The sequence below is a fragment of the Pollicipes pollicipes genome, unplaced genomic scaffold, assembly GCF_011947565.3.
Source record: "Pollicipes pollicipes isolate AB1234 unplaced genomic scaffold, Ppol_2.1 Scaffold_4002;HRSCAF=4701_pilon_pilon_pilon, whole genome shotgun sequence".
NCBI lineage: Eukaryota > Metazoa > Arthropoda > Thecostraca > Pollicipedomorpha > Pollicipedidae > Pollicipes > Pollicipes pollicipes.
In genome coordinates this window covers 41,170,816-41,197,087 of record NW_023596420.1, presented here as the reverse complement: position 1 = coordinate 41,197,087, position 26,272 = coordinate 41,170,816, and the positions used below count along the sequence as shown (strand labels likewise).

Genomic DNA, 26,272 nt, shown 5'->3' with positions numbered 1-26,272 from the left:
TACCGGCAGGGCCGTCTGACGTACCGGCGGGGCCGTCTGACGTACCGGCAGGGCCGTCTGACCCACCGGCAGGGCTGTGTGACCCACCGGCGGGGCTGTGTGACCCATCGGCGGGGCTGTGACCCACCGGCAGGGCTGTGTGGCCCACCGGCAGGGCTGTGTGGCCCACCGGCAGGGCCGTGTGACCCATCGGCAGGGCTGTTGGACACACTGGCAGCACCATCTGCGGCGGCGCCGGTCGTCGGTGCTGTCTGCAGCGTGTTCTCGCCGCGCGGCTGGCGCCGGGTCGGCTTTATCGCATCCGTAAATCGACCACCGGGCGTGTTTACGCCGTTAATCAGCGGCCGGTTTGTCGCCATCGGTCGGCCGCGAGGCCGCGCCGAGAGCAGGTGCGGCGGCCCGTCGACGCCGCCGCCCCGACCGCGCGACCGGACCGACGCGGAGGCGTTGGCCAGGGGCGGCCGAGCGCTCCGCGCCGTCGGCGCCCGCTGCCGGCCCCAGTGATCGCGCCGGGCGCCGGGCGCGTCCTGCGCGCGGCCGGCGTGGACCGAACGTGCGCGCGGACCCACCGGCGGCAGCAAGGGCCGGCGGGGGCGCGCGGCTCGAGCGCCGCCGGCCGGGCGCCGCGATCGACCCGGCGCTGACCGCGGCGCGCGCGCGCGCGCGTCATGGCACGACCATTGCTCAGCACGCTGGGCACACACACAGGCAGGCAAATTGCTGCTCGGTAAACATGACATGTGATTCACGGCTCATTAACGTCCACCGGGCCGCGTGAATGGCCGTGCTTTCCCGGGTGCGTTTGGCTGGTTTCCGTTTGTACTTGCTTAGTGGCGTGGTTCTAGGGCGCCGTGTTATTTAAACCGCGTCAAGGTGCCCCTTGCGTAAAGTGATTGGAGTGTACTTGATGTGAAGTTGTTTTTTTTAAATGGCTCATGCTTTTTTGTTGGATGTCGGGCAGTGAGCTGATCACATGAGACAGACCCGTGCTCATCCGCTTAGACATTTTTGTTTAACAGCTGGCACAGTTTTTAACAAAAGTAAGACCAGAATTCAAAAATAGATGACCTTTGATTTTTTGCATGCGAACCCCTGCCTCGGTGGAGCATTTCAGCCATCTTTTAAGTTCGAGACCGAGGCTAAAGGCAAAGCCGTGCTCGGTCCCAGGCAGCTGAACTCATTCCAACAGACCGCGAATGGCAGGAATGTTTTATGGATTGGATTGATAAGGTCGAACGTGCATAATCCCTTCGACTGAATTCGTCGAACACCTGGGAGATTACTGTCAGTCAGGTCACTGCGCATATGCGAGGATGCCTGGCAAAGCCGAGCCGCAGCGCGCTGTGCCGAAGGCGTCTGCCGCTTGAAACCATACAATATACGTTTTTTTGTGGTTCCGTAGAATCCGCCTCAATCCGCGTTCCCGAGCAGAGCCAGCGAATTGAGGGCCGTGCAGTCGGCTGAGAGGCAGGCCACAGCAGGGCGCGATCTGGCGCCGCGGGTCGGCGGCGCTCCCCTTCGTCAGCGAGGCCGGGGGCGGGGGCGGTGCGCGCACGCGTTTTTCCCAGCGCATCCCCGCGCGGGGAGAGGGGGGGGGGGGGCGTGATTTGCGCTGCCCGCCTGTCGACACGGCGATTTATGACAGCGTAGCGGGCCGACGAGAGACAAGCGCGAAACGATAACACCGCTGCCGCTCCCGGCAGACTGCGCTATTCTACCCCGCTCCCTGCCCCTCCCCCTCCCGCTACTCAGCGGATGGAGGCCTGCGCTGTCAGAAACTGACGTATCCACCGTCTGCTGCTGGGTGTGCTCGCGCAGCGCCCTCTCGCTTTTTAGGTGATCTTTTTCTGTCCCGCTTTCGTCCGCGACTGGCGGGAATGTGGGTGCGATAATCGCAGCGCATCAGTAGCGGAATCCCGTGGGACCCCGCGCTGTGCGCCGCCGAGCCGGTGCGGCCTTCCCTGAGCGCCGCCGACGACCCCTCGAGGAATCGCCGGTAACGGACCCGCTGGAGGTCCCGGGGGAAAGCCTTCGTCGCGAGCTCGGCTTTAACCGGACCGGACCGGAGCGTCGGCGCTGGGCGGCTCCCGGTCCGCCCCGGCGTGGGCTGCGGTCCGCCGGTGCGACGGGGGTGGGGGGGGGGGGGAGAGGGGCTGCTGTTCGCCGACCGGCAGTGCCGGCCCCGACCGCCGTTAGGTGGACGCTCCACACTTACGGAGAGCAGGATTTGTTCACACAGATTCGTCAGGATCAATTCACTTGAGCACGCCACGCACAGACGGCGTGGCGGCGTGATGTATACGAATCCCGTCGTAAGTCCCGCTGTAGCGCCCAGCGCTCCGAGACGCCGTTCAGAAAGCTCCACGTCTGCCGGCGGCGGCGGCCGCACGAGGCGTCGGGAGTTGCGAGCCGACGGCGGAGCGCCGCCGGTGCCGACGTCGGTCGCGCGCCGCCGCTCGGGGGCGCAAACTGCCGACAAGTTCTCGGGAAGTTTGCCTCTGGCAGGTCGGCCTCATTATGAATATGCAGCGTGGAAGGGAGAGCTGCTGAAGTCGCAGGCGTAGTTTCGCATAGATAAGTTATTTGGCCCGGCATTGTGGGCTGCTTTTAAGCTCGCTGCAATATCCTGTGTGTGTGTTTTTTTTTTTGCCTGAGACATGCAACCACCTTCGAGACTCGAACATGCAAATGTTGGCAATGCTCTAAAGCGTAAGCCTGCAGGCTTTTCCGTTGTCCAAAACGTCATCAAGTCGAATGACATTGACGTCCTGCGACAAGGCTTTGTGGGGCCGAACGTGTGGCGCATCATGAGCTTGGTTGTAGACTTTCGAGGCTGGCGCAGCAAGTGCATTCATGAAGATGTAGTGCTGTCTCAGCAAACAAGCTCAGCGCCGCCGCCGTTGATGCTGATGCAAGGCACGAGGATGCATCGCAGAGAATCTTAGTCTCAGACGGCCCCAGTCCCCGCCCCTGCTCTGAGGTGGATGATATATGGGCTTTCCACGCGGACTAATCGGTCCCAGATTTTGTGATCTTAACACAATTGGGAGAGGTACCCCTGCACGAGTGTAGTTGAGTAAACCAGGTGAGGGGTGCAAGAGTGAGGTGTGACCTAGCCGGCCCCAAAATTAGGCCCGAAACCGGAAACTGCGCGTGTTTGACGTGCTTCATATTCAAAGTTGAGGCGGCTGGGCGCAAAGTGTGGGGCTGGTAGAGAACTAAAGCGACTAACTGTACCGGAAACTACACCCTCGCGTCCTGCTGTGGTTGATGTAATTACATTACGGTCATTTGGGGCATGTTCATAACATCCCAGTCGGGCCGTGGCTGACCTGTGAGCGGGGCGACCTTTGTGCTGTAGTAACTGTCGGAAGGGCTATATGCGTCTGACCTTTGCCTGACGCCCCCGGGCTGAATCATCGGTCGGCAGAGATGCGCCTCTGACGCCCACTGGCAACGCCATGTCTAGGTTACAGTCCGGGGTGCTAGCTTTTGGAACCCTGGGGAAGTCATTGTGCAAAGTTGTTTTCCGCCGACTGAAGCTTCGCTGGGGCAGAATTCTCTGGTCGGTTAGCAGCGTAGCGTATTCCTCGCCAGATAGTGCGCCAAACTTAGGTCCACCCACCATCCACGGGTCCAGCCGTGCCGGTGGGTGGACTGACACTTTTCGCACCTGAGTCAGCCCACCCGGATGGACCCGTGGGCTAAACTGGAATGCACCTTAAGATACACTTAAGCTGGAGCAGGTGAAAAACAGCATGACACAATCATCAGTGTACCCAGCTCGAAAAACCTTAACCTTGGGACAATTGTTCTGAAAATACCCGACTGGATGAGAGACTGCTGACATGAATAGGTCGCCCTCGAAACGAAGAGAGGGGGTCGGCCCGCCGCGCGTGTGGCACGATCTTATTTCATCACGAGTGATTATATTTAATTGTTTGTGGGAAACCACTACCACTAAGCAATTTACAGCCGATTTCAGCCATTGACTGCCTCTAACAATCCGCGTAATGTTTTTATAGAGCGAGTTGGGGTCAATGAAGATCTAGTGTTTCTGCACCCATGACTGGATGGGGCGGATTTTGGTTTACAATTAGCTGTGCATGTGTTGGAAATGCTGCTTTTGGCACACGGCACCAACAGCAGCTGTTGGCGCTGTGTGTGTTTGAGTCGATTCGCATGAGTCGCTCAGCCTGTCGCTGCTGTTGGTGCTGTGTGTGTTTGAGTCGATTCGCATGAGTCGCTCAGCCTCTCGCTTGGTTATGTTCACGTGATACGATTTTGATTAGTTCTGCTCTCTGAGCGTAGGAGGTAGGCTTATAATTGAACCCTTGTTTCCTACGTATGGGGATGTGTTTGGAACCTTGAGCTGGTTTACATATATGTACATCAGCTCATGTAAATTACGCATGTATATATATATATATATATATATATATATATATATATACACACATACCCCGGCCGTGTCTGCAGAGCGTAGCCGTCTTAAGCTCCGCCCGGCGCCCGGTCCCCGGTCCGGCCTCCGACTGCGGGCATGTTCCCCTGCCTCGGAGGAGGACTCCACGTGCCTTCCCCTGAGAGGAGGGCTCCGCCTCAGGACCGCAGACACACTGCGATGGTGCCTGTCCATCGGCCGTGAAGGCAGTCTGGTTCTCTGCTCCAGGGGGGGGGGGGGGGGCGGGCGGGAGGGGGAAGGGGACGAGTGCGGTCGCGCCGTGCAGGGATATCTACTGAACGTGAGGTGCGCGACTGCAAACAAGGGTGCGCAAACATCTGCAAACAAGGGTGCGTGACAAGACGCATGACTGTGTGCACCGCGTCCCTTGTCTCCGGCCATGGCCAGAAAGTCCAGTCTGGCCTGCCGCTCTGACCCTCACTGGCTCGCTGCCGAACGTGGTCGCGCCGCGACACGCCGTAGCCCGCCGTCTCTGACCGAGGGCGGCCGACCGGCCGCGCTGCGCGTCCTTGGCCAGTGACGTCACTCATCCTTTTTATGGTGCGGCGATGGCGTGTGCCGGTGTCGCCCCCGCTCCATTGATCAGCTGGGACGGACGGTGACTGGGCGGGCGACCGGAAGGCGGAGCTCGGGCGCCAATGAGGCGTGCGGCTGGCTAGAGCGCGACGGAAAGGGGGCCGCTCGCTTCTCCCGGCACCACGGTGGGGATAATGGCCGTTTGTTATGAATGCGACGCACGTCGTCGGCACCCTGTTATGACGCGCCGGCGACTGCTGAGGTCATGTTGGCGTTCAGGGTGTCCTGGCTCTACCGGGACTCGAACCCGGGCCCCCCGTGGAGGCCGAAGGTGCCGAGCGCCATGCGATGCGCCCAGCAGTCGTAATGACGCGTGCTGCAGGTTTGCGTTGGCCGGTAGGCCTGTGCGTGATGGAGAGTTATTGGTTGCGCTAAGCGAGACTGGCGCTGTGTAGTTAACCCACTTCGGCATGTTTGGCCCTGTCAGTGACGGGACGGTGGGCGTTACGGATGGCGTTCAGCCACCGTCCTGCGTGACGCGTGCGTCGAGGCGCTCAGACTGGCGGCAAGGTGGTGAGCGTCGTTCGGTTCGGTGTTTGGCCGTCGCTCCGGCTATCGACGTGGCGCCGACCGCCGCTGCGCCGCCGCACACCACGCGCGTGTTCGACGAGGGTGGCGCGCCGTGTCGTCACGGCCGTATGAGCACCTCAGCCCTGATCTGGGTCGGAGACACGACGCTCTCGGCCGTCTGGGCCGTCTGGGCCTGTGCGGTTCGGCCTGCCCCGCGGGCTGGCTGAGACAGTCGGCCCCGGAGGCGGCTGATCAAACACCGTCACCGATCCGGCGTCTCCGGGGAGCCGTGGCCGGCGGCGGGCGGTGCTCGGCGCTGGAGCGTGGTCGCCCCGCCAGCTGGGCCGGGACCGGGGCGGGGAGGGGACACGGTCGTCACGCTGCCGTGCTGGCGCGCCAGAAGCAGGCCACACCACGCCGGCGGGCCGCTGGCCGGGAGGGTATTGATTTCGCGGCCGCCCACACCGCATGCCGGTGCGGCGCCGCTGCACGGCTGGCTGTGCCGGGCACGGACCGCACTGCGGCCGACGCGGCCGACCTCTCGGCCGCCGCCGGCCCGCGCCTCTCCGGCCGAGCGGCGCTCGTTGGTGCGGAGCGCGTGGTATGCGCCCGCTTGTGCGTGGACGGAATGTAGTTGGCGTCTCTCCGCGGTGTGACGACGGATAATGCGAATGGTTTATGCGTGGCGCGGTGCGTTTTGAGGGATTTCGATGGCGTGTGAGTCCCGGGACTTTTGTGACGCTGGGGATGGTGGGCGGTGCGTTAGGGTCATGACAGCGATGCGATTGTGTAATGCGCTCAGATGCAGTGGCGTATTGCGATTCTCGCAGCCTGGATTAACCGTCGAACACCACTTAACCCTGGAGAACATATGAGCGAGTGCCTGCAGTGTCGGTCCTTGTAACTTTCCTTCCGCCAGGAGCCCGCAGTAAACTGAGCCCATTACAAACTTCGCGATGAAATATCGTTCATTGACCGCCAGGCGTTGATTTATTTTCACTTAACATGTTCCGAGCGGGTCGTCACGCTCGCGCGTCGCGACCATTACTCCTGCGTCGGGCGGCGCGCCGGAGACAATGCCGCCGGCTCCCACGGCGGCGGCGGCGGCGGCGGCGGCCCGCCCGTCGACCAAGCGCCCCAGATACGGTGACGGCGCGTCAGGCGGGCGTCCGCGGCGCGCCCGTCGCGCGCGCCGCGCGCGCCGCTGGAATTGGCCTGCCGCCTCGCGCGGCGGCCGTGGGCGCGCGATGTGACGGCGGCCGGGCGGGCGCGGGCCGGCTGCCGGGCCCGTCCGTCTGTGTGTGTTTTGCTCGGGCCGGGTCAATACGGGGCGGCACCATTAGCGGCTATCGATGCCGCGTCTGGCGCGCCCCACCCGGCGGGCCGGCCTCGCCCCGCCCTGCCGCCGCAGCCGGCCCGGACTGCGCTGAGGACCGGGGTCGAACCCGCCCTCAGCGGAGTACCGGACCGGACTGGACGGCTTGGTCCGGTCCGCTGGGTCTGCCATGGACGCCGGGATCGCACTGAACCCGCGCCCGCTGGAGGCCGGGGCCGAACTGGCCGGCGCCCGACCCTGCCCGTGCGTGCAGGAGGCCTGGTCGGACCGCCACAGGATCCGGGAGCACGCCTCGCCCTGCTGGGCAGGCATACCGAGCTCTGCCCGCCTGGCGGCCCGACGTGTGCGGGCCAGCCGGCGCCGGAGCGAGGCTGCCGCCGTCGTCAGCGGCGGCGTCACCTCAGCCGGCCGGGCGTCGCGACAGCGTGCCGCCCGCCGGTAACACGCCGCCGTGATGGCGCCGGTCAATACCGGCCGCCGGCGTCACGGCCGCGCCCATCACGGCCGCCGGCGTCACGCCCGGACCGTGTTGCACGCCGCGGCCGCGCCGTCGGGCGCCGGCCGCCCGGTGACGGACGCCTCGCAGGCGCACGATGACGCACGGCCGGTGGCGCGGCGGGCGGCCTCCGTGGCGGCGTGACGGACGGCTGGGCCGGGCTGTGCGCCGCCGTCTCCTGCGGTCATCGCCGATCGGCTTTACCGGCGCGGAGGTCGCGCCGCCGGCGCTCTGTGCGGGACGGAGCCGGCCGTCTGCCGGCGCCTCGCCGGGCTCGATAATCCGCCCGTCGGCCGCGCGTCGCCGTCGGAATTGGCGCCATAGCTCGCTGAGCGAATTGAAATAGGGCGCGGCTCCGGCCGTCCGGTCCGATGCCGTCCGCGCCGCCGGCGGGACGACCCCTGACATCTGGCCGGCCAGCGGCGGCGCCGACGTGCGGGTCGAAGCGTCGGATGCCCGCCGGGACGAGTGCTAGGAGCGGGTGACCGCAGCGTGCGGCGGTGACGGTCCGCGCCACGTACGGGCGGCGTGGCCTCTCCCCTCGGTGCCTCCAGCGGTTGTCTCGCGCCGTGGACGGCCGTGTCTCCTTCGCCGGGTCTGTCAGCCGGGCGTCGCTCGGCCGACCCTGGCTGAACCCGCGGCGGCCGTTGCGCCGCGCTGCGCCCGCCGCGCCCCCCGCAGGCCATCCGTCAGCTGTAAATTTAGATCCAATTAAGGCGCGGCGCGGCGGTCTCCGGCCTGATCGACGATAGACGCGGCGTCCTGCCCGATGGTCGTCGCCGGCGCTGCCAGCTGGCGACGCCGACGGCGCCGGCGAGCGGGCGCGCGCGCGCGCGTGGTCTGGCGGGGACGCCAGCCGGCGCGCCAGCCAGAGCGGCCGGTGGGCGGGGCGCGGCGGCGGCGTCCGGTGCCGGGGGTGGCGTGGAGCACGTGTGCCACGCCCGACGAGGCCTCGGGCGACTCGGAGGACGGCGAAATAGTTGACACCTGTCCCGTCCACCGCCGTCTGACTACTGACGGCGGTGACTGACAGACTGACTCACCGTGGAGAGAAGGCTCCCGGCCATGGTACGGGATGGTCTCCCGACTGAGGGGCGAAGACCACATTGGCGTCGGCCCCCGCCGGCCGATGCCGTTCCCGCCCCGCCGTGAGGTTACGCGGGTCACTTTACAACCCTGGCCGTGGCGGTAATCGCCTTCGTACATCATGGCGACACGCTCTGCGGCGGAGAGCGTAACTTGTCCGCAGTTGGGCAGAGGCTCGTTTGGGATTGTGAATGATTGGTGACGTTGAGGTACGCTGCAGACGCCTTTCAACTCATGGCTCGATTGAAGCTTAAATAAACGTGGCGAAAATAAACATTCATCGACTGCTTTACCTGTTCGCCATGAATTCTGACCTATGGTGGCCTGCATCAACCTTTACCGGCGACATAAGCGCTGGACCCGGGAACGATCCGACCGACCCATCACCAGCATGGGCGCTGTTGCTAGGGGCACACAGGTACGCCCAGCAATGGATGACATGGGGACGCAGCCAGCATGGTACCAGCAGAGGAAGCGAACTGTCCACAACATCCACGCCAAGGCAATGCATTACAAGCGTTCACGAGACGCCGCGCTGCCATGCCGTTTTGCAGTCACGGACATTTTCGAAATAATTTAATATTCGTCACCAGAAAGTGTTGCCTCGAAACCACGCGAGCTGGCTATGCTTAGAAGCGGGCGACCAAGTCCAGACAGCTTCTGGCGCCTCTTCGCCCTCGCGGACGTGGCTTCCACCCGTCCGCATCGACTTCCGCTGTCCGCCCGGCCGCCAGAGCGGCCATGCCGGCGGCGGTTGGTCCCAGCTGACACCCGCGGAGATATCTCCGCTCGGCTTCGACCTGACCCACGCGGGCTGGTTCGTCTGCTGCGATGCCTGGGCTCGAGCCTCGGCGGCGGCGTCCGTCCCTGTGCTGCGCTGAGAGACCTGCCGTTCATGCTGAGAGGCCGGTCGCATCCGGCTGTCGAGTCGGGCTGCTGGATTGGGTGATCAAAAGCGGAACGTGCCTGCTCTGTCCGGACGGGGGCGGCTGCTCTGTCCGGACGGGGGCGGCTGCTCCGTCCGGGCGGGGCCTGCTGCTCTGTCCGGACGGGGCCGGGCAGCTACTCCGTCCGCTATGGGCGCAGCGTGGGCGGACAGTCCACATGCGCCGTTCGGCCGCCGTTCTCGCGTGAGCAGCCGCTCAAGCCGGAGCGTGAACGCCGCTTTTGCGGCTCCTTTTTACACCCTCGGCCTATTCCGATCGATCCAGCGGTAAACCAGCGATCCGCAATAAGCTGGCGTGTTTGGCCGGGCTATATTGGCCGCATGGGTCATTCCGTGCGAGAACGCGTGACATTTGGCGTCGCAGTGGTGATTTGGCCCGGCTGTCGTCGGCGTGGCGGGCTTCCGGGGCTCCCATGGAATTGCCGCCCGGCTGATGCGGGCCGGCCCGTGGGCATTGCTTTAGTGATCATTCGGTGAGGCTCGGGTGTAAAGTTTTAACGCGCGGACGTCCATTTCCCCGGCTCCATTCATAATGCTCTTGTGCGCCATCTAAAGCTGAATGTGTTTGGTGCAGCCGGCCTTAATGATCGAATATAAATTGCGTGCTGCATTTTAGAGACAGCGCTCCTATTGGAAAGTTCATCATGTTCGCGTTGCAGCCATTTATTAACTATCAAGCCGCGTTAGTCGAACACGCTCATGCGAATGGTACCTGGCCACTCCGGCTAAAACATCTAATAAACTGGCAATCAGGCTCCGATGGACTTTTTATGCCCGCCATAACGACGGACGTGGACCGGATGAAAGCAAGTGCGCGCTGCTCTGGCAGGAAGGTAGGCTGGCTCCAGTTTTTGCCGAGCTGATTTTGCAGGCGTCCTGAGACAGCCGATGCTACTATTGTCACGCTATTCTTCAATTGTGCTGTCCTGGCCTTGGTGTGTGGTGCTAATTGGGCCGTGCGCCCGCTGAGAGTCACATTATTGCTGTCACTGCACCTCGATCGCTGCGACGTTGTGTTTTGGAGGACGCTGGCGGAGGTCAAAGGGTCAAAAAAGGGGCGGGGGGATGTTCCAAGGTTTAAAGATGTTGTTTTCATGCAACTACAACGTCCATTGGCGTGACGCTTGTTTCCGCGAAGTTGAAGCGGAAGCGTTCAAACCGCTCCCCTCCACGCTGTGGGCTACGCTCTGGAACAGCTGTCGGAACTCTGTCGGCGGGCTACAACAGTTCGTGGAAGCGGCGGCCCAGGACGGCGCTCCCGAGGCCCATGGGCACCACAGCCTTTGTTGGAGCCGGCCTTACGCCGGATCGATGATCTGCCAACTAGTATTGCAACCTCAGCTATATCCGCCGCCGGCCTGACAGCCGGCCGGACTCGGCGCCGCCTTTGTCGTCGGCTTCGACGCGATGAGTCATCACCGCCGGCGGCGGCGTCCCGAGCATGTCGTCGACCTCGGCGGCGCGAGAGGAGCGGCGGGTGTGTGGCGCCGGCCCGCCGGGCCGCCGCCACTTCCATTACGCGACAACGAGCGGCGCGTGCCGCTGCTTGCGCAAACAGCGCCCGAGCGGCTCGGCTCGGCGCGGCGGCGCCCGACCGGCCGCGTCCGCCGCCGCCGCCGGCCCGCGCGCCGCTCTTGTTGTCGACAGCAGATCAATAGAATGGTGAATCATAACGCCCGATCGAGAGCGGCCCTCGGGCGACGGCGGGGGCTCGTGAGCGCCGCGTCCAAACAACCACGGCCTCCTCGGCGCCTCTCGACCGGCCGGGCGGCGCGCGCGGTGGCGACGGCCGCGGCGGCAGCGAGAGGGGCGGGGCAGAGCCAGCCGGCGGCGCCGCCTGGCCTGCATCAGCGGGCCGGAAGCGGCCGGCGGCGGCAGCGGCCGGGTCTCTGATCCGTGCCAGAGACGACCCCACACGTGCCGCCGCTGGAGACGCCGCGCCCCGCGCGGCGAGCGATGATGCCGCCGACAGCACGAGGGCAGTCGGAATCGCAGTGTAACGTGCCCCTAATGAAGTCCGCGGACCCGATTGGCTCGCGCCGAATGCAATTTGGGCCGTCGTCGCCGCGGAATGAGATGAGCGTTGCGAGTTAATTAACGCAATTTGGGTCGCGCGGTGCTTATTGCGGGCGCGGATTTACGGCGCGTGCAGCGCGCACGGCTCAGGTGACAGTGTCTGGTGTTGGAAGGGAGGTGAGGTGTGCCGACGGCAGGGCTGAGCCGGTGGTACGGCGGCCCGCTCCGATTGCATTGACTGGTCCGCTGCATGGCTTAGTTTTCTCATCGCGGCCCCAAGTAGGAAATTTGAATGTTGCATGTGTTGATGACCTGTGGCTTGAAGTAGTGGATGAAACAGGCGTTATGCATTGTGCACGTAGAGTAAACAGGAGAACGATTTGTCCAGGCTGTTCCGTTGTCCCGTTGTTGGCATGCAGTTGAGGCCCTGAAAGCTAGTTGCGTCATTTGTCGTATGCATGTATCAGGCAGGCAGCTTTTATTCGGAGGCCACTTTTTTGTAGCACGGGTATTTGCAATACGGTGTTGCTAAGATTACCAAGAGATGTGTTTCGATCTTAATTTGCGTCTTAATGGCCCAAACGCCACATTCAGAACGCAAGCAATGTCCGTGCCAGGTTATTGATGCTTTACGACGCGCTCAGCTGCTGAGACCATATGGCTTCGCCTGCCTCCCATCCTAGCAAGAAGGGCGGGCACCGCAGGGAATCGAACCCTGTATGTTTGGTTTCCCAGCCGAGCAACTTAACCACTTCACCATTGATGCCTCAATGTCTGCAATTCGAAGGCGGTTGCAATTTGAAAGCGTTGGACGAACGCGTCTTCTACACGAACCGGGTCCGAGCCTGCCGTATTTGACGGGCGTTGACAGCGGCCCCCGCGTCGGGCGGAGTCGTGCCGGGCCGGACCGCAGGCGCCGGTTCCGCTCCGGCGGCAGGCGGCGGCGGCGACATGTCACAGCTGGCGGGGTCCGGCCGGCACTGGGCGCCAGATTGAGAACGCCGTGGGGGCGCCGGCGCGACCACCGCTGACTGATCAGCTCCGCGCCCTGCCCGACGGGCGCCACGGCGGCGGCGGCGCCCGCTCACGCCTCGCCGCAGCCCGCCGCCGGCCCGCCGGCCCGGCCGGCCCGGCCGCCCCGTCCGACGGTCGGGGGTGCGGCGGTGCAGCTAATTGGACGCGCTCGTCGATGGCGCCGCCGGATTAATCGGGCCGACGGCCGGCTCCGGCGCCGGCGAGGGTCCGGCCAGCAGGCGCCGACGGGCCGCCGCCGTCGGAGGAGAACCGGCGGCGTCGTTAGCGGCGAGCTCCGGCGGAGAGCAGTCGCGCCGCTGGCCGCTGGACGCTGGGCGCGGTGCGTTGGTCGGGAGTGCGTGCCTCTTGTTCGTCGTAACTGGTAATGCTGCGACGTCAACATCAGAAATGCTCCTTTTCCCAAGGGGTCGACACAGGGGGAGGGAACGAAGGAGCGTTGGAGAGAGACCAGCAGAGAGGGAGGCTGGGACACAGAAGAGAGGTGGGGTTGAAAATATGCCGGGTACAACGATGACAAGCGTGGAAAGGCGTTAATTCACTGATATTTGTGGAAAATATACGACGCAGACGCACGCCAACCAGCATTTCCTGCAGTATAGATTTTACTACCAAACGTCTTGTCAAAGTCCATCTGATGTGTACGAAAACCGAACTAACGATCATCAACGTACGTGCATTATCACATGTCAACGCCTCCTCTCCCAAATCATGACGCGTCCGTTATGTGACCAGGAGGCTGTGTGATCACTGTGTGATCAGGAGCGGCCGCGCCGCTGTCCGCCTCCGGCCATTTTAGCGCGTGATCCTGGCAAGGTCCGGTCGGTCGGTCGTCCGTCGTTGGCGGCTGTCTCCGAAGCCCGTCATGGCGCTGTGGATTACCGTCGGTGCAGGCTTGGTGCGATCGCCGGCGGATCGACCTGGACACGTGACCGCACCGGCCGTGACGTCACGCGAGGCCGTGACGCCACGCGGCGCCACGCGGCGTCTGGCTGTGGCGGGGGAGGGCGAGGAAGTGGCGCTGGAGCTAGCTCCCTGCACCTCCATCGGCCGGGGAGACGAAACCGCGGCTGGTTGGACGCAGCAAACTCCGGATTGGCTGCCGGCTGAGCCCAGCCCGGCGGCAGACAGCGGGCCGCCGCTCTGCTGAGCGGTCGCGCTGCCGCAGAGGCGGCGTCAGGGAGACCGGCACCCGGCGAGCCCTCGGTCAGCTGCCGGCCGAGCCCAGCCCGGCGGCAGACAGCGGGCCGCCGCTCTGCTGAGCGGTCGCGCTGCCGCAGAGGCGGCGTCAGGGAGACCGGCACCCGGCGAGCCCTCGGTCAGCTGCCGGCCGAGCCCAGCCCGGCGGCAGACAGCGGGCCGCCGCTCTGCTGAGCGGTCGCGCTGCCGCAGAGGCGGCGTCAGGGAGACCGGCACCCGTCGAGCCTTCGGTCAGCTGTCGGCTGAGAACACCGCCCAACCCGCCCGGCGCCCCCCCCCCCCCCCCCCACCGTCGTGGACGGGAGGCGGACCGACATCTCAGCCGTCCACTCAGCACCTGATTGTTTACGCGCGCCTGTTTGCGTGTTTGCCTGTTTGCGGCGTGCCGACCTGTGCGAAGGCGGGCGCGGAGCGACGCCTCGGCGACCGCCGTTTGAGGTGCGGCCTCGGGGCGTTCGTTGGATGGACCTGGCGGTAGCCAGGCGGTCGGCAGAGCGTCGCCACCGGGCACGGGCGCTCTCCGTCCAAACGGCCAGACGGACGAGCGGCGGCATCGCTGCCGCACCGGCCGAGCGATGACGGGCTCGCACCCCGCCCCTCCTTTTACGGCGAGCTGCCGTGCGGCGGCCGATCCGCCCAAGGTCGTAACCCTCGGCCCGCTTCGTAACGACCGTGGTAGCCGGCATGGCGCCGGCCGGGTGTGGACCAGCGAGGCCGCTAGCGCGCCTTTGGAGACGTAGACATCTCCAGCACTTGATTGTGTACCTTCGTGGTTGACGAGCGCGCAGCTCTGCAGAGGACATCACAACGCTGATGGAGCGCAACGCGGCGCGTATCCGGCCCGGCGGTGTGTTGGCCGACGGCGACGGGTGGCGGCGGCTCGCCGGCCCGAGTCGTCGGCGGCGGGTGACCTTGCCGCCGTGCGCGCCGCCCGCCCATATTGATATGCTATCGGCGCGCTGGCGTCGGTCCACCCATCGCGGCTGCCACCTGCGGCGTGCAATTTACCCGCCGACGCTCGCCTAATCCGATAACGCCGCGGCGCGCCGCTTTCGCCGCCGGCCGGAAGTGGCGCGGAGACTGAGCGCGCCATAAGCCGACCGGTGCGTCGGCGAGCGGTGTTTTTTTGCGCCGAAAGCGGCGCTTTGCATAAGTTACGAGCGGCGCGGCCTATCGCGGCCGCGCCGCATACATTATACATGGCCGGATTATCGGCGGCCGGTCGAACGGACGGCCGGTCGCCGCCGTCCCCGGAGAGGACGTCGTCGCGGCGATGGCTGCGGAACGGCCGCAGAACGGCCGTCGCTCGGCCGTCCGTCGCGCTAACGGCAGGCGCGGGCGGCGATCAGCGCCAGCCGGGCTCTCGGATCTGTCGGCTCGTGGCCGGCGCGTGGGTCGGCTGGCGCGCGCCGCCGCCGACCGCCTCCGCGGGGCTGGGCGGCCCGACGGTCAGCGGCGGGAGATATGATTGCGTCACTCCGCTGATGGCGGCTTGGCCGGTCAGGTGGAAGCCGCAAGCGGCTGTGGCGGCTCCCACCGGGTCATCGATCTCGGCAGCAGGTCCTGCGCGGCCAGACCCGACGCCGGCGTGGGGCAAGTTAACCCGGCGCCGGTCTGTGGCGGCGGGACCGGCACTCGTCCCCAGCGGCTCCCGCCGGCCCGCGGCAACTACCGCTAACACCCGTCTCTGGGTATTGACAATGACCCCTGGAAACTTACCTTTATCGGTTCTTCACGACTGACATCTAAGCAGCTGGGCTACGGCAACTGCCACTTACACCCATGGCATCTCGCCACGTCGCTGAGTTACAACTTAGCGAATCGCTGATCATTTTCCTCTCTGATGTCTCACTTTGCGGCCAGTTTGTGACTACTCCCACCCGATTGCTGCCTACCATAGAACGTGATGTGCGTAGTGCCTCCCCACGTTAATGTTGTCTTTGCATCGTTCCTGCCCGCTCTCGCCGCATCCGCGACGCACGCCGTTACTCGCCATCGCCGACGGCCGCTGTCTGCCGCTCGCCAGCTGATGGGACCCTCCGTTGCAGGCTGCGTCGCCCCGTGATGCGCCGGTGACCGCCCGCCGCCGCCATGGCCGAGGCCGACGCGCCCAAGAAGGCGGCGCGCCGGCCGCACTCGACGTTCGCCTACCCGAGCGGCGGCGCGAGCCACTCGCCGCCGCCGCCGGCGCCGCTGCGGCACTCGTACGCGCCCGACACGTACCCGCCGGAAGTGGGCGGCGCGCCGCGCGGTGCTGACCCGTTCGCCGCACTCGACGGCCTCAGCTGCGGCTCGGACACGCGCATGTCCGTGTCGACGGCCTCGTCGCTGCCGTCGGTGCTGAGCGACCTAGCCGAGGCCGAGTTCCCTGACACGCCGTTTGTGTGGACGAGCGACGAGGTCAACTGGCAGGAGCGCTGCCTGGAGCTGGAACTGAGCCTGCAGCGTTTCAAGGAGCAGGCGGGCCGCATCCGCTCCATGCTCAGGGATAAGGTGAGTCACCGGGGATGCGTGAGAAGGGCTGGTTCGGGGTCAGGTGGGGCACCGCTGACGGCCGGCGCAGAGGTGAGGCGCCGTGAGCGTTGCCCATGTGTACCGTCACTTGCCGCAGCCGGGTCGCTGGACCTGTTCCCACCACGGAGGAGCCACGTCAGCTCCTGCTTGCTGTTTGGTGTGTGTCACATCCGCGGCGCGTCGGTGCGCGCAGTGCGCGGTGCCCGCTGCGGCCGGCTCCGGCCAGCGCCCGAGCCCCGGGCCGGGGCCGAGAGCCTCTCGAGTGACGAGGCGCCCCGCCGGGTCGGCCGACGGCCCCGCGGGACGCGCTGTCACTCCGGGCGGCGGCGGCGCGACCGCGACCGCCACACCCGCCAGCATTGACTCGCTAATGCTCGCTCGCACGGTATGGTTTATTTATGGCGTCTGTTTCGGATGAAGACGGTGGCGCTGGCAGTGGGAGGTGCCGCAGACCGTCGGGGCTCCGCGGGAGCTGTCGACCTCGTCAGAACTCCCGCCGGGACCGTCTCGTCCGGTCAGAACACGGCCTGCTGGACAGTGGACAGACCTCTACACAAACACTGCGAGGCGGCGCGGGCGGGCTGATGCCGATCGGGCGTCGAAGCCGAGAACGTCAGCCCGTTATAGCCCGAGGCACGTGCTTCCGGAGTGGAGACCTCGCTTCCGGTGGGCGCTGCCGCGCGGGTGGCATTTCTGGGAAGGTCTCTGCTATTTTGGGCGCGCCCACTCGTCGTCCTTTGAGCGGGCGCCGGGCGTTATCGCACGGCCGGGCCAGGCTGATCCGGTCAAACGTCGAGGGCTCGGACAGGTCGACGCGCGACCGCGTGCACGCAGTCGGCGAGCGTCGGCTAGCACGCGCCCGGCCTGTCGCAACTGTATTTATGATCTAATTAACATTGCTGAGTTATAATCACATTGTCGAAAGTTCACGTCGAATGTGTGTCAGTTTGCGCCCCTCGTGTTTCTGCGTGATGCTTGTGTTGCGCTTTGTGCTTCAGGTTTTCCCATGGGGCCCGGGGGGCTTCAGTTGGGTCACGCAAGGGGTGTAACTCATGCTCACGTCGCCATTGTTCAAAATGGCGTCTTGCTGGGACGGCGAGCTGGTTCTGAAATTGGCATTGAATAACTTTCTTTGACGTTTTATTCTGCACGGAAATTACTGGCTGAAATGTCAGAACAGTGGAAAGTAACGCGGTTAACTATAGCTGTTCGCTACAAGGCCAAAACGCAAGTCTTTGGGGGGGGGGGGGGAGTTAAAGGCCTATAAGCCCACCACAGGCGTCCTTGAGCCGCATTCTCAGCAGGTTGCCGCATCCTCCTTTCGCCAATATATCGTTACTTTCACTGCAAAATGTCAGCAGCGTTGTACCCGAACCCCGGCGCTCTGGAGGGCTAATGCCTCAGCTTCTACACCCTTTTATCACGGCGGTGTGTGAGGCCACTGCTGCCGGCGTCCTGAGCCCAGTCAAAGGCGAACGCATGGCAATGGTTTCGTTCAGGTGCGTTTGCTGCAGCTGAAAGCTTTTGCAATCGCATTTTTTGCTTCGGTCAAAAATGTTCCTCACTGTTTTCGCGCGGATCCGGCCCCCACATGCGAAATTCCCGAATACTAGCCCACGATATATGCAAGCTGATGATGGCTGATGGGTGGGGGCGGAGTCGCATTTGGTGGCTGTCGCGTTGTATTTTCTGATTTCTTGTTCTGTCCGCTGCTGTAAATGTGTGTTGTATCACATACGGTCCCTGGGGGGGGGGGGGGGGGGGGGGGGGGAGGGGAGGGGCGGAGATCTCGCATTCATGGCCGGGCTCTCAGCGTTCGTGCCGAGGATCCCAGCCGACCCGACGCCCCGCAGACGCGCATGAACAGTGACGGGAAACCCTGCACCCGAGCACTGAGTGCCCACCGCTAACGGACAGGCTTCGCCTGTACCCTAAGCTGAGAAAGAGGTGCGAAGCAATGGAGGGGGGGGGGGCTTTGTTTTAAGGATTTGGGCATAATGTGCAAGCGTACTTAGCGTAACGGCGCGCCATCCGACCCTTCTCCTGTTACGGTTTCCGTGCGAAGACGCTATTAGTGTGCCGGCCCCGCTGCAGCGACCGCGTCCCGTGATTTATCCCACTGCAGTTACGCAAGTCAGGGACGGCTGCTACCACGTGATCGGCAGTGTCAGATGACCAGCATTGCAACGTGACCAGATGTGACTCCGGGAGCGCGTGGGTCGGCGCTCCTCCCCGCGTACATCGATAAGCGTGCTGAGACTCCGGGCTCGTACGACAGATGCGGGACCAGGCAGTGTCGGGCAGGTGTGCCCGGCCATGTAGATGGGGCCTGTCGATGGTGCGCGGACAGGGGCGACGCGGCGACTCGGCGCTCCGGCGCAGTGCTCGGCCACACCGCTCCGCCAGCGGGAGCCGGGTGCTGCAGCGGGAGCCTGTCACTGCGGCGGAAGCAGATCACTACGGCCGGAGCCGCCGCGGACGAGGAAGCCGGCCATGTAGCGTGGGGGCACCGGGGTCACGCCACGCCGGCCAAAGCCAACAGGTCGTAACTCAGCGCGACCGGCTGTCGGAAGCGGCGCGCGGCCGCCGCTCGGGCGGCGGCGGGGTCGGCGGCCCCGGCCGGCCTGCGCGTGACAGCCGGCCGGGCTGACGCGCGCCGCTGGTGCCGCGTCGAGCCGCGGCGGCGGGGTGAGCCGACCGCCCGCGGCGCTGCGTCCGAGCTGCGGCGCGCCCGGCTCGCTGCGTCGCCTCTTCGCCTCCGGGGCTGCGCCTGGCCGACGGGTTTCCGTGCTGTGGCGAGCCGACGGCTCGCTGACGGCGTGCTGTATGCCGTGTTTCGCCGGCGACGCTGCGTCACCGTCGCCGCATCCGTGATGTCACCGGTGACGTGACCGTGGGGCGCGTGGGATCAACGGCTGGCAGTAGCGGCCCGCCGGAACACAGCAGCTGTTTGTTCATTCAGAGCGACAGTGGGCCGGGCGGGCTCCGCGGCTGCGGCCCGGGCTGCCGGCGGCCAGCCGCGGCGCTCCGTGGAGGGGCCGCTTTGAAGCGGTGACCACCGGCTGGTCGGGCCGCGCCCGGGAGGAGGGCTGCGCCAGCACCTCGCTGATCAAAGGAGCCGCGGAGCGGTGTGGAGCTGAGCCTCAGGGCCCAGTGCCTGCCGGCCGGCTAGCAGTGGTAGCGTGACCTGCCGTGTAGTGCGGCCTCGCTTATCCGGTTTTCAGGAAACTGTATGTGTTTTTGCACGAAGAGTTTCCGAACATTTTACAAACTTCCCTGTGTTCCCTGTTGCGATGGAACAGCCTGAAGAGATTGGGTTCAGGAAATGCTTCGTGACATTTTACCGCACACCGAACTTTTCACCTTGTTCGTTTTGTTTACATCACGGGTAACATTGCCTGGGCTTTGATGCTCGCCAGCAGAGGCGCGGCCAAGGGAGAGCCCGGTGAGCCCGGCCCCCTGCTTAGGCCCGGATTTTGCGTTTTTCTCCATAAATGGCTGCCGACAGAGAGTAAGAAAAAGACGTAGTACGTACTTACCTAGCTCTGACCCATTTTCATATGGAAATTATGGTTGTGCCCCCGCTGTCCATGCTGTCCAGGGTATTTAGACCGCTACGCGTTCCCGGCGAAGACCACCTCGTGGTTCCCGTCAGCGTTGACAGATGGCAGCACCGTCGTCCCTCTCGTCGACCGCGCCTTTGTGTTTGCCGACGGCGGGGTTTTTGTGCCGGCGGCCGACTTGTGTCGTCATTAGCTCGACACGGAGCCGGCTTAGGCGAGCAAGCGCCGTCCGATTACCGCAGGGGCGGCGTCCGAGCAGAGGGGCGCCGCCGCGGGGCCGCCTGCCGCGAGCCGTGGAAGGCTGCTGGCTCGGCTACCGCGGCCGCCAGCGCTGACGGCCGAGCGCCGGCAGCCCTGCTGTGGAGGGGGTGGCCGCCGAATACGGCGGTGAATCAGAGCGGGCAGGGCTGGCGGTGACAGCGCCGCCCGGTCGCGCGGCGCCGCTCACGGCGTTTGTGTGGGGTGGAGGAGGGGGAGGGGGCGTCTCGGACTGCGCCCTGTTCTGATGTGCTGCTGGCCTGGCCAGGGGTTTCCGAGTGTGCTTAGCCTGGCTGTGCTAAGGCCGCATTGCCACGGTGCTGCCTGCGGTGCTGGTGCAGGTGCCGCGCCGTGAACTGCGAACGGTGGCGTTAACATCTCGAGATAGTTGTTGGGGAGGTAGCTGGAAGCAAAACCCACTTCAATGTGTAACTGTCACTGCAAAATTTGGCACGGAGACGTAGACTTTGATGCGTTAGTGTAATGTGTGTGTACACACTGACAGTGGAACGGTTGGTTACGTACTTATTTCACTCCTTTTGTAGCTATAGCCTGATGTCCAGTCGTTTCTTGGAAAAAAGTTACTCGCTTCATGGCTATCATGCTCTCCGTTGTCGTGCGGCCCACGTATTGGTCGCCTGTCTGCAGACTCCTCAAGAAACATCTTTGTTTTCTCTCCACCGTTGTCAGTTCCCGGAAACACAAGCCCCTCGCAGACCCCATTTTCAGTTCCCGGTATCAGGTCGCCCGCCTCTGCTGGGCCGGCCGCCGATTCCCGGTATTCCGGCACCCCAGTGCCGGCCTCGCTCCGTGGCCCGCCGTCTCGACACCCCAGTGCCGGCCTCGCTCCGCGGCTGGCCGTCTCGACACCCCAGTGCCGGCCTCGCTCCGCGGCCGGCCGTCTCGACACCCCAGTGCCGGCCTCACTCCCCGGCCGGCCGTCTCGACACCCCAGTGCCGGCCTCGCTCCGTCTCGACACCCCAGTGCCGGCCTCACTCCCCGGCCGGCCGTCTCGACACCCCAGTGCCGGCCTCACTCCCCGGCCGGCCGTCTCGACACCCCAGTGCCGGCCTCGCTCCGCGGCCGGCCGTCTCGACACCCCAGTGCCGGCCTCGCACCGCGGCTGGCCGTCTCGACACCCCAGTGCCCTCCTCGCTCCCCGGCCGGCCGTCTCGACACCCCAGTGCCGGCCTCGCTCCCCGGCCGGCCGTCTCGACACCTCAGTGCCGGCCTCGCTCCCCGGCCGGCCGTCCCAACACCCCAGTGCTGGCCTCGCTCCCCGGCCGGCCGTCTCGACACCCCAGTGCCGGCCTCGCTCCCGGGCCGGCCGTCTCGACACCTCAGCCCCGGCCCGGGCCGGCCGTCTCGACACCTCAGCCCCGGCCCGGGCCGCCGTCTCGCGGCTCATCGGACACGGAAGCGGCCGAGAATAGCGCCGCCCCCGGCCCGGACGTGCCCGACAGAGCGCGTCGGTCACGTGCGCAAACAGCACGCCCGGCGCGGCGGCGCAACACGGGCCGAGGCGCCGCCACCGCGCCGCGGACGGCAGCGCCGGCTGGCGTCGGGTCAGGCTAGGTCAGTCGGCTCCGTTAGTCGGTCAGTCGGCGGCGGCTCCGTCGACGTCGTCTACGGCTGTGGTTCGCCTGTTCGGAGATCGCGCACCGTGCTCACGATAGCGACTCTGGCTTCTCTTGCAAGAAGTGATTGATTAACGGTAAGCTTGACGGTGCCTTGTACCGATTTGTGTGCACAAGATGAGAGGGTACATGCTTGTACCTGGTGAGGCAATTAGTTTGTTATTCCACCCCGTCCGCTGCGTTCCTGCCGAGCCGTGCGCATCGTTTGACAGTTGGACGTGGCGCGGAACAGCTCGCCAGCGTCGGTAACCACTGAGGGCACAGTGTCCAAACATGTGGCTGCGGCACTCGATCGAGGCCGGCGCTGACACATGAACCCCAGCCAGCCAACCGGCTGCCTGGCTGCCACGCTCAGATGCGCATCAGCGGTCCGGGCGATGCCGGCTGTCCACGGAGGGATGTATCTGAGGCTGTATCTAAGACGGTAATGTCATATCGGTAGATCGATGCTCAGCGGCGAGTTGTAGGATGGAGTGGAATGTGTTTTTGAGTGCTGCCTTTGAAATGTGATTATTCGGTCCATCGGCCTTTCGCCGGCGCCCATTTCACGCAACAACCAGCATCTGACTAGAGCGGCGATGAAAAGTGGCGCGAGCAAGTCCGATACTGCAATGATGGCAGCACAATTATAATTCCCAGCGCTGTTCATTCAGGCATGCAAACACTTACCAGGCAGCTGTTTCTTGGGCGGTGTTCTAGTTATAGTCTTTGCGTCACTTAAAGCCGAGCTTTCTGTGCCCAGATTTAGACAATGAAACCATCCGAAGTTTAGCCTGTGGCTGTTCTGCTGATTGTTTTCACTTATCCTCGGCAGTAGCTTAACATAATGGGAGCATTGAATAAGATCCAGAAAAATACACGTGCACCCTGCTTCCACCCAGGGGCACAAAATGCAAACCTTCAACGTAATTAAGTACCCAATTGAATCGAGATTTATGTATGGCAGTTATCATTTAATGACGCTTGTAAATAACTTTGGCGTCTGGTGATTATTCTGATGCAAATGATTGACGAAACTGACATCAGCGGCGGACATTCTTCAGTAATATTGGGGTGTTCAAGGCCTGCAACCGCCATTTTTGCAAGCGAACTTCGAAGCGGCTGGCGAAGGTTGTACGAGGTGTGAGCGACTTTGTGTTGTTGGATAAGACACCTGACTGGACCCCACCAAGTGCTTTTGGCCGGCTTGCAGGTTTGAGACAGGTAAACATAGGGTAGGAGTGGTGTTTTGATTACATGGCCTCACCTGTTAAACCCTATGTTGTAGCAGCTACGTCGCCTCATCTCAAATGATGACGCACGCGAACATTTGCCGCGGTTCATTCACATCAACAAAAAAGTATCCATACATTGCATGACTCAAGTCACCCGCACACGCTGCCAATCACGATCGGCTGTTTAGTTTAGCTGCTTCTTAGAGATGAGGATGAGCGCGGCACGCCGTGGCGCCATGGCTATTTAGTCCCGAGTTTCTCTTGCGCGCTGTAGCCGTGACCGCCTGCATCCAGTCACGATTCACGTGTGATACTTAGATCCTGGAGCGATGCCATTTGATAGGCGCTAGGCTATGCAAAGGAGCGTAACGGTACGCAGGCGGTATTTTCTAGCCGCGCTCGTCTTTTGCGCTCGCCGCTCAGCCGCCGGACGTGTTTTGATATTGGAGTGGTTTCCCAGCCGAACAGGATTACTCGCAATCTCGCGCAAACAGAGGCGGCCTCTGAGTTCGAGAGCTCGCCTCCGCGGCGCGTCGGTGCCGGCGAGCCGACCGCTGCCGGTCGAGCTGCCCCGCCCCACCGCACCACGAGGGCCCAGCGTCCTGGCGGTGAGTGGCTGACGGGTCGCCGCAGCCGCGCCTAACGCGTCCCTCGAAATTGAAAGCGCGCCATCCGATTTGCATAGGCCATTACGCGGGCGACTTGATTGGGCGCGCCCACTTACGGTGAGTGGGTTTATCTCTTATGGATGGCGCTGCGGGGGTGAGACGCCGCCGCGGCCCTGGGGAGGCGGCTAATACCGCCGCGAGCCAGACCCCGGCCGTAATGGCCGCGGGCGCGCCCGGTCGGCGCCGGATTAGCGGCCGCGCCGCCCCGTAATGCCCGCCGGCAACCGCGGCTCTGGGCGGCCCCTGGACGGGACGCCAGCCAGAGCCGCGGCCGGCCCCCACCGAGCGGCGCGTGGCGATCGCGTGGGCGTGGGCGAGCGCGGGGAAGGGTGCATCCATGGCCGAAAGGGACATCCACTAGCTCTGCTGTAATCGGTCCCAGCACGTGAAGTCACAGCCGACGACGACGCGGTCGTTCTTGGTTTGCAGCCGCGCCAAAGCGCCGGGCGCACCTGAGCCCTGGTGAGGCTGCGGCGCTCGTTCGGTAGCCCGTCCCATCAGCGTATCCCGGTGCGCCGAACGCCCCGTGTCCTCGAGACCATGCGGCGATTCCCACACCAGGTGGTGATCTTGATCAGAGTGGTTCGGTGGGGTCGTCACGGCGACCGGCGTCGCCCGCCGAAAGTGCCGTGCTTGTGAGTCCTCAGCGCCTCGTCTCCGGACCGTTTACCACCGGCTATGCACTTGGCGAGCCGGACAGCACTCGCCAACCCTCATCGTCAAACCGTGCATCCCCAGAGTTGTCCAAGGTCCGCCGCCTCTGTCGTCGCAGCGTGCTCGACCCGTCTCCGCCGCGGCCGTCCGCGCCGTGTTTGTCGCGCGGCGTCGGCTCGTTTTTACTGTCGGCCGTCGGCGCGGCCAGCGTGCCCGCCGCCCACCGCTCCGCCGCCGCCTCCCATTTGCCGAGCTGTCCCGGCGGTGAAATAAGAGCGGCTACAAAGTGGCGGCACGATATGGGGCGCCGCTTTTCGGCGGCTAATACGCGCGGCCCGTGCCGCCGCTGCCGACGGGGCTCGGCGGCGAGCAGGCACGACAGCCCGTCCGTCGGGCGGCCGGCGGCGTGTTGTCAGCCCCACCGAGCAGCCGAGCGGCGCCCGGCCGGCCGGACACGACGGCGCTCGGCGCCAGGCTGTTTTCGACCAATCAGCCGGACGCTGGAGAGAGCATGGGCGCACGGCGCTTGCGTGGCTCAGCGCTTGTCGCCGCTGATTGGTCACTGGCAGCATGCGTAAACAGCCGGAACGGGTTCGATCAGGGAGGGCTCTTTGAGACAGCGAGTGGCCGTTGATGACTTGGTCGCTCCCAGGCACAGGCGGTTGGGCGCTAATATTGATCAGAGTCGTGAAAGGTCATGGTCCGGTGTCTCCCGGGCGCTCGCTGAGTGCCCAACTCGTCTTCGTCACTAAAATGAACGCCGCCACGGATATATCGCGACCGCCAGCCATCGTCTCTCGTTTCAAGGAACATAAATCGAGAGGAGGGCCGCGATATTCATCTCTGCGGTCTTTGGCGGCAGTTTTCCCTGCATCAAGACGTGAGTCGGGCATGGAGCGCGCCCTGCCGCCCGAATGGGTCGTCCGGGCGGCACCGACGCGCCAGCTGATGTGTTCATCCCGCTCCTCCATCGGTCTTCTGAGCGCAATCTGGACTAAGTTGCGTAATTAACTCAAATAAACGGGCCCGTAATTTTCTCCGCGACGCCCTAAATTGGCGGGTTTTCTGAATTAAAAAGATTTCTGGGCGTCGCTTCGGCGCCCTGCGGGCCAAACGCGGAAGGCGTCGGCGCCGGAGCGGCGGTGGCGGGCTCGCCGACAGTGCTGAGGTCGCGCCGTCCGTCTGCGGGCACCGGGCGGGCGCGCTCGGCCTTGTTTGGCCTGCGGTCGGCGCGCGGGATGACTGCGAGCTGGCGGTGCTCGGAGGCGCGTCCGCCGCACGTTCGCGCACCCAATTCGTCAGCGTCGGCCCTGCGCGCACAAGGGCTAGATTGGCGTGTGATGAATTGTCCGATTTCCGTTTTCAATTCGTCTGCGCCGCTGGACCGTTTTAACGTGATTATTTGTTGGCTGTCTGGTTCGATGGAAGGCGCTCCCCCCGCGGCGAACAAAGCGATGCAATCATGCCGAGTGTTTGTCCTGGAGATGGGGCGTGGCGCGCGCGGACCGGCTGCTGGCGCGGGGAAGGTGCGGCCGGGGGAGGGCGGGGGGGGGGGGCTGAGGGTGGTGCGGCCTGCCTTGCCCTCGGCTGTCCGCTGCGCTAGGGAGGCCGGTGGATGTCGGTTCAGCGGAGTGCTGGAAAGCTTTATCAATTAGGCGGGTCGTTTCTTCTCTTTTGGGAAACGTCGGACAGCTGTCGTCTTTTATGGCGTATCACTTGTTACGCTTTGGGACGCTAACGTATTATTCTGTGGTCTTGGATCTATGAGACGGCGGACGGTCGGAATCTCGTCATGCAACTTTCACTTAACACATCTCCCCTGAGGCGTCCTGGACATTGAGTCTGAAAAATATGTGCAGCGGACAGCGCTGTCCTGGGTCCTGTCGTTGCTGACGTACCTCCCACGCAGGAGATGCCTTTTAGTCAATTGCTGCTGTGTTCAGCCAACGTCCGTGTGTCGAACTCGGCTGCTTGTGTCAAAATATGCCCGCAATCACCAGGCGGTTGCCATCGGTTCTTGTCTGGTCTGACAAACACTGGATGTAGGTCAGTCACTTCGGGTGCTGGGGCGAGGGCAAGCCTAGCCGCACCCCGCCTCCCCCA

General features: G+C 64.3%; 1 protein-coding gene across 1 annotated transcript in view; it reads left to right on the top strand.

The window, feature by feature from the left end:
* LOC119094506 (pleckstrin homology domain-containing family H member 1) overlaps positions 1-26,272 on the top strand; it is a gene marked incomplete in the record, with an annotated part of 86,533 nt that overhangs the window by 10,663 nt on the left and 49,598 nt on the right. The window contains 1 exon segment of the mRNA XM_037217563.1: positions 15,709-16,153. Within this exon segment, the coding sequence (XP_037073458.1) occupies positions 15,752-16,153 (402 nt within the window).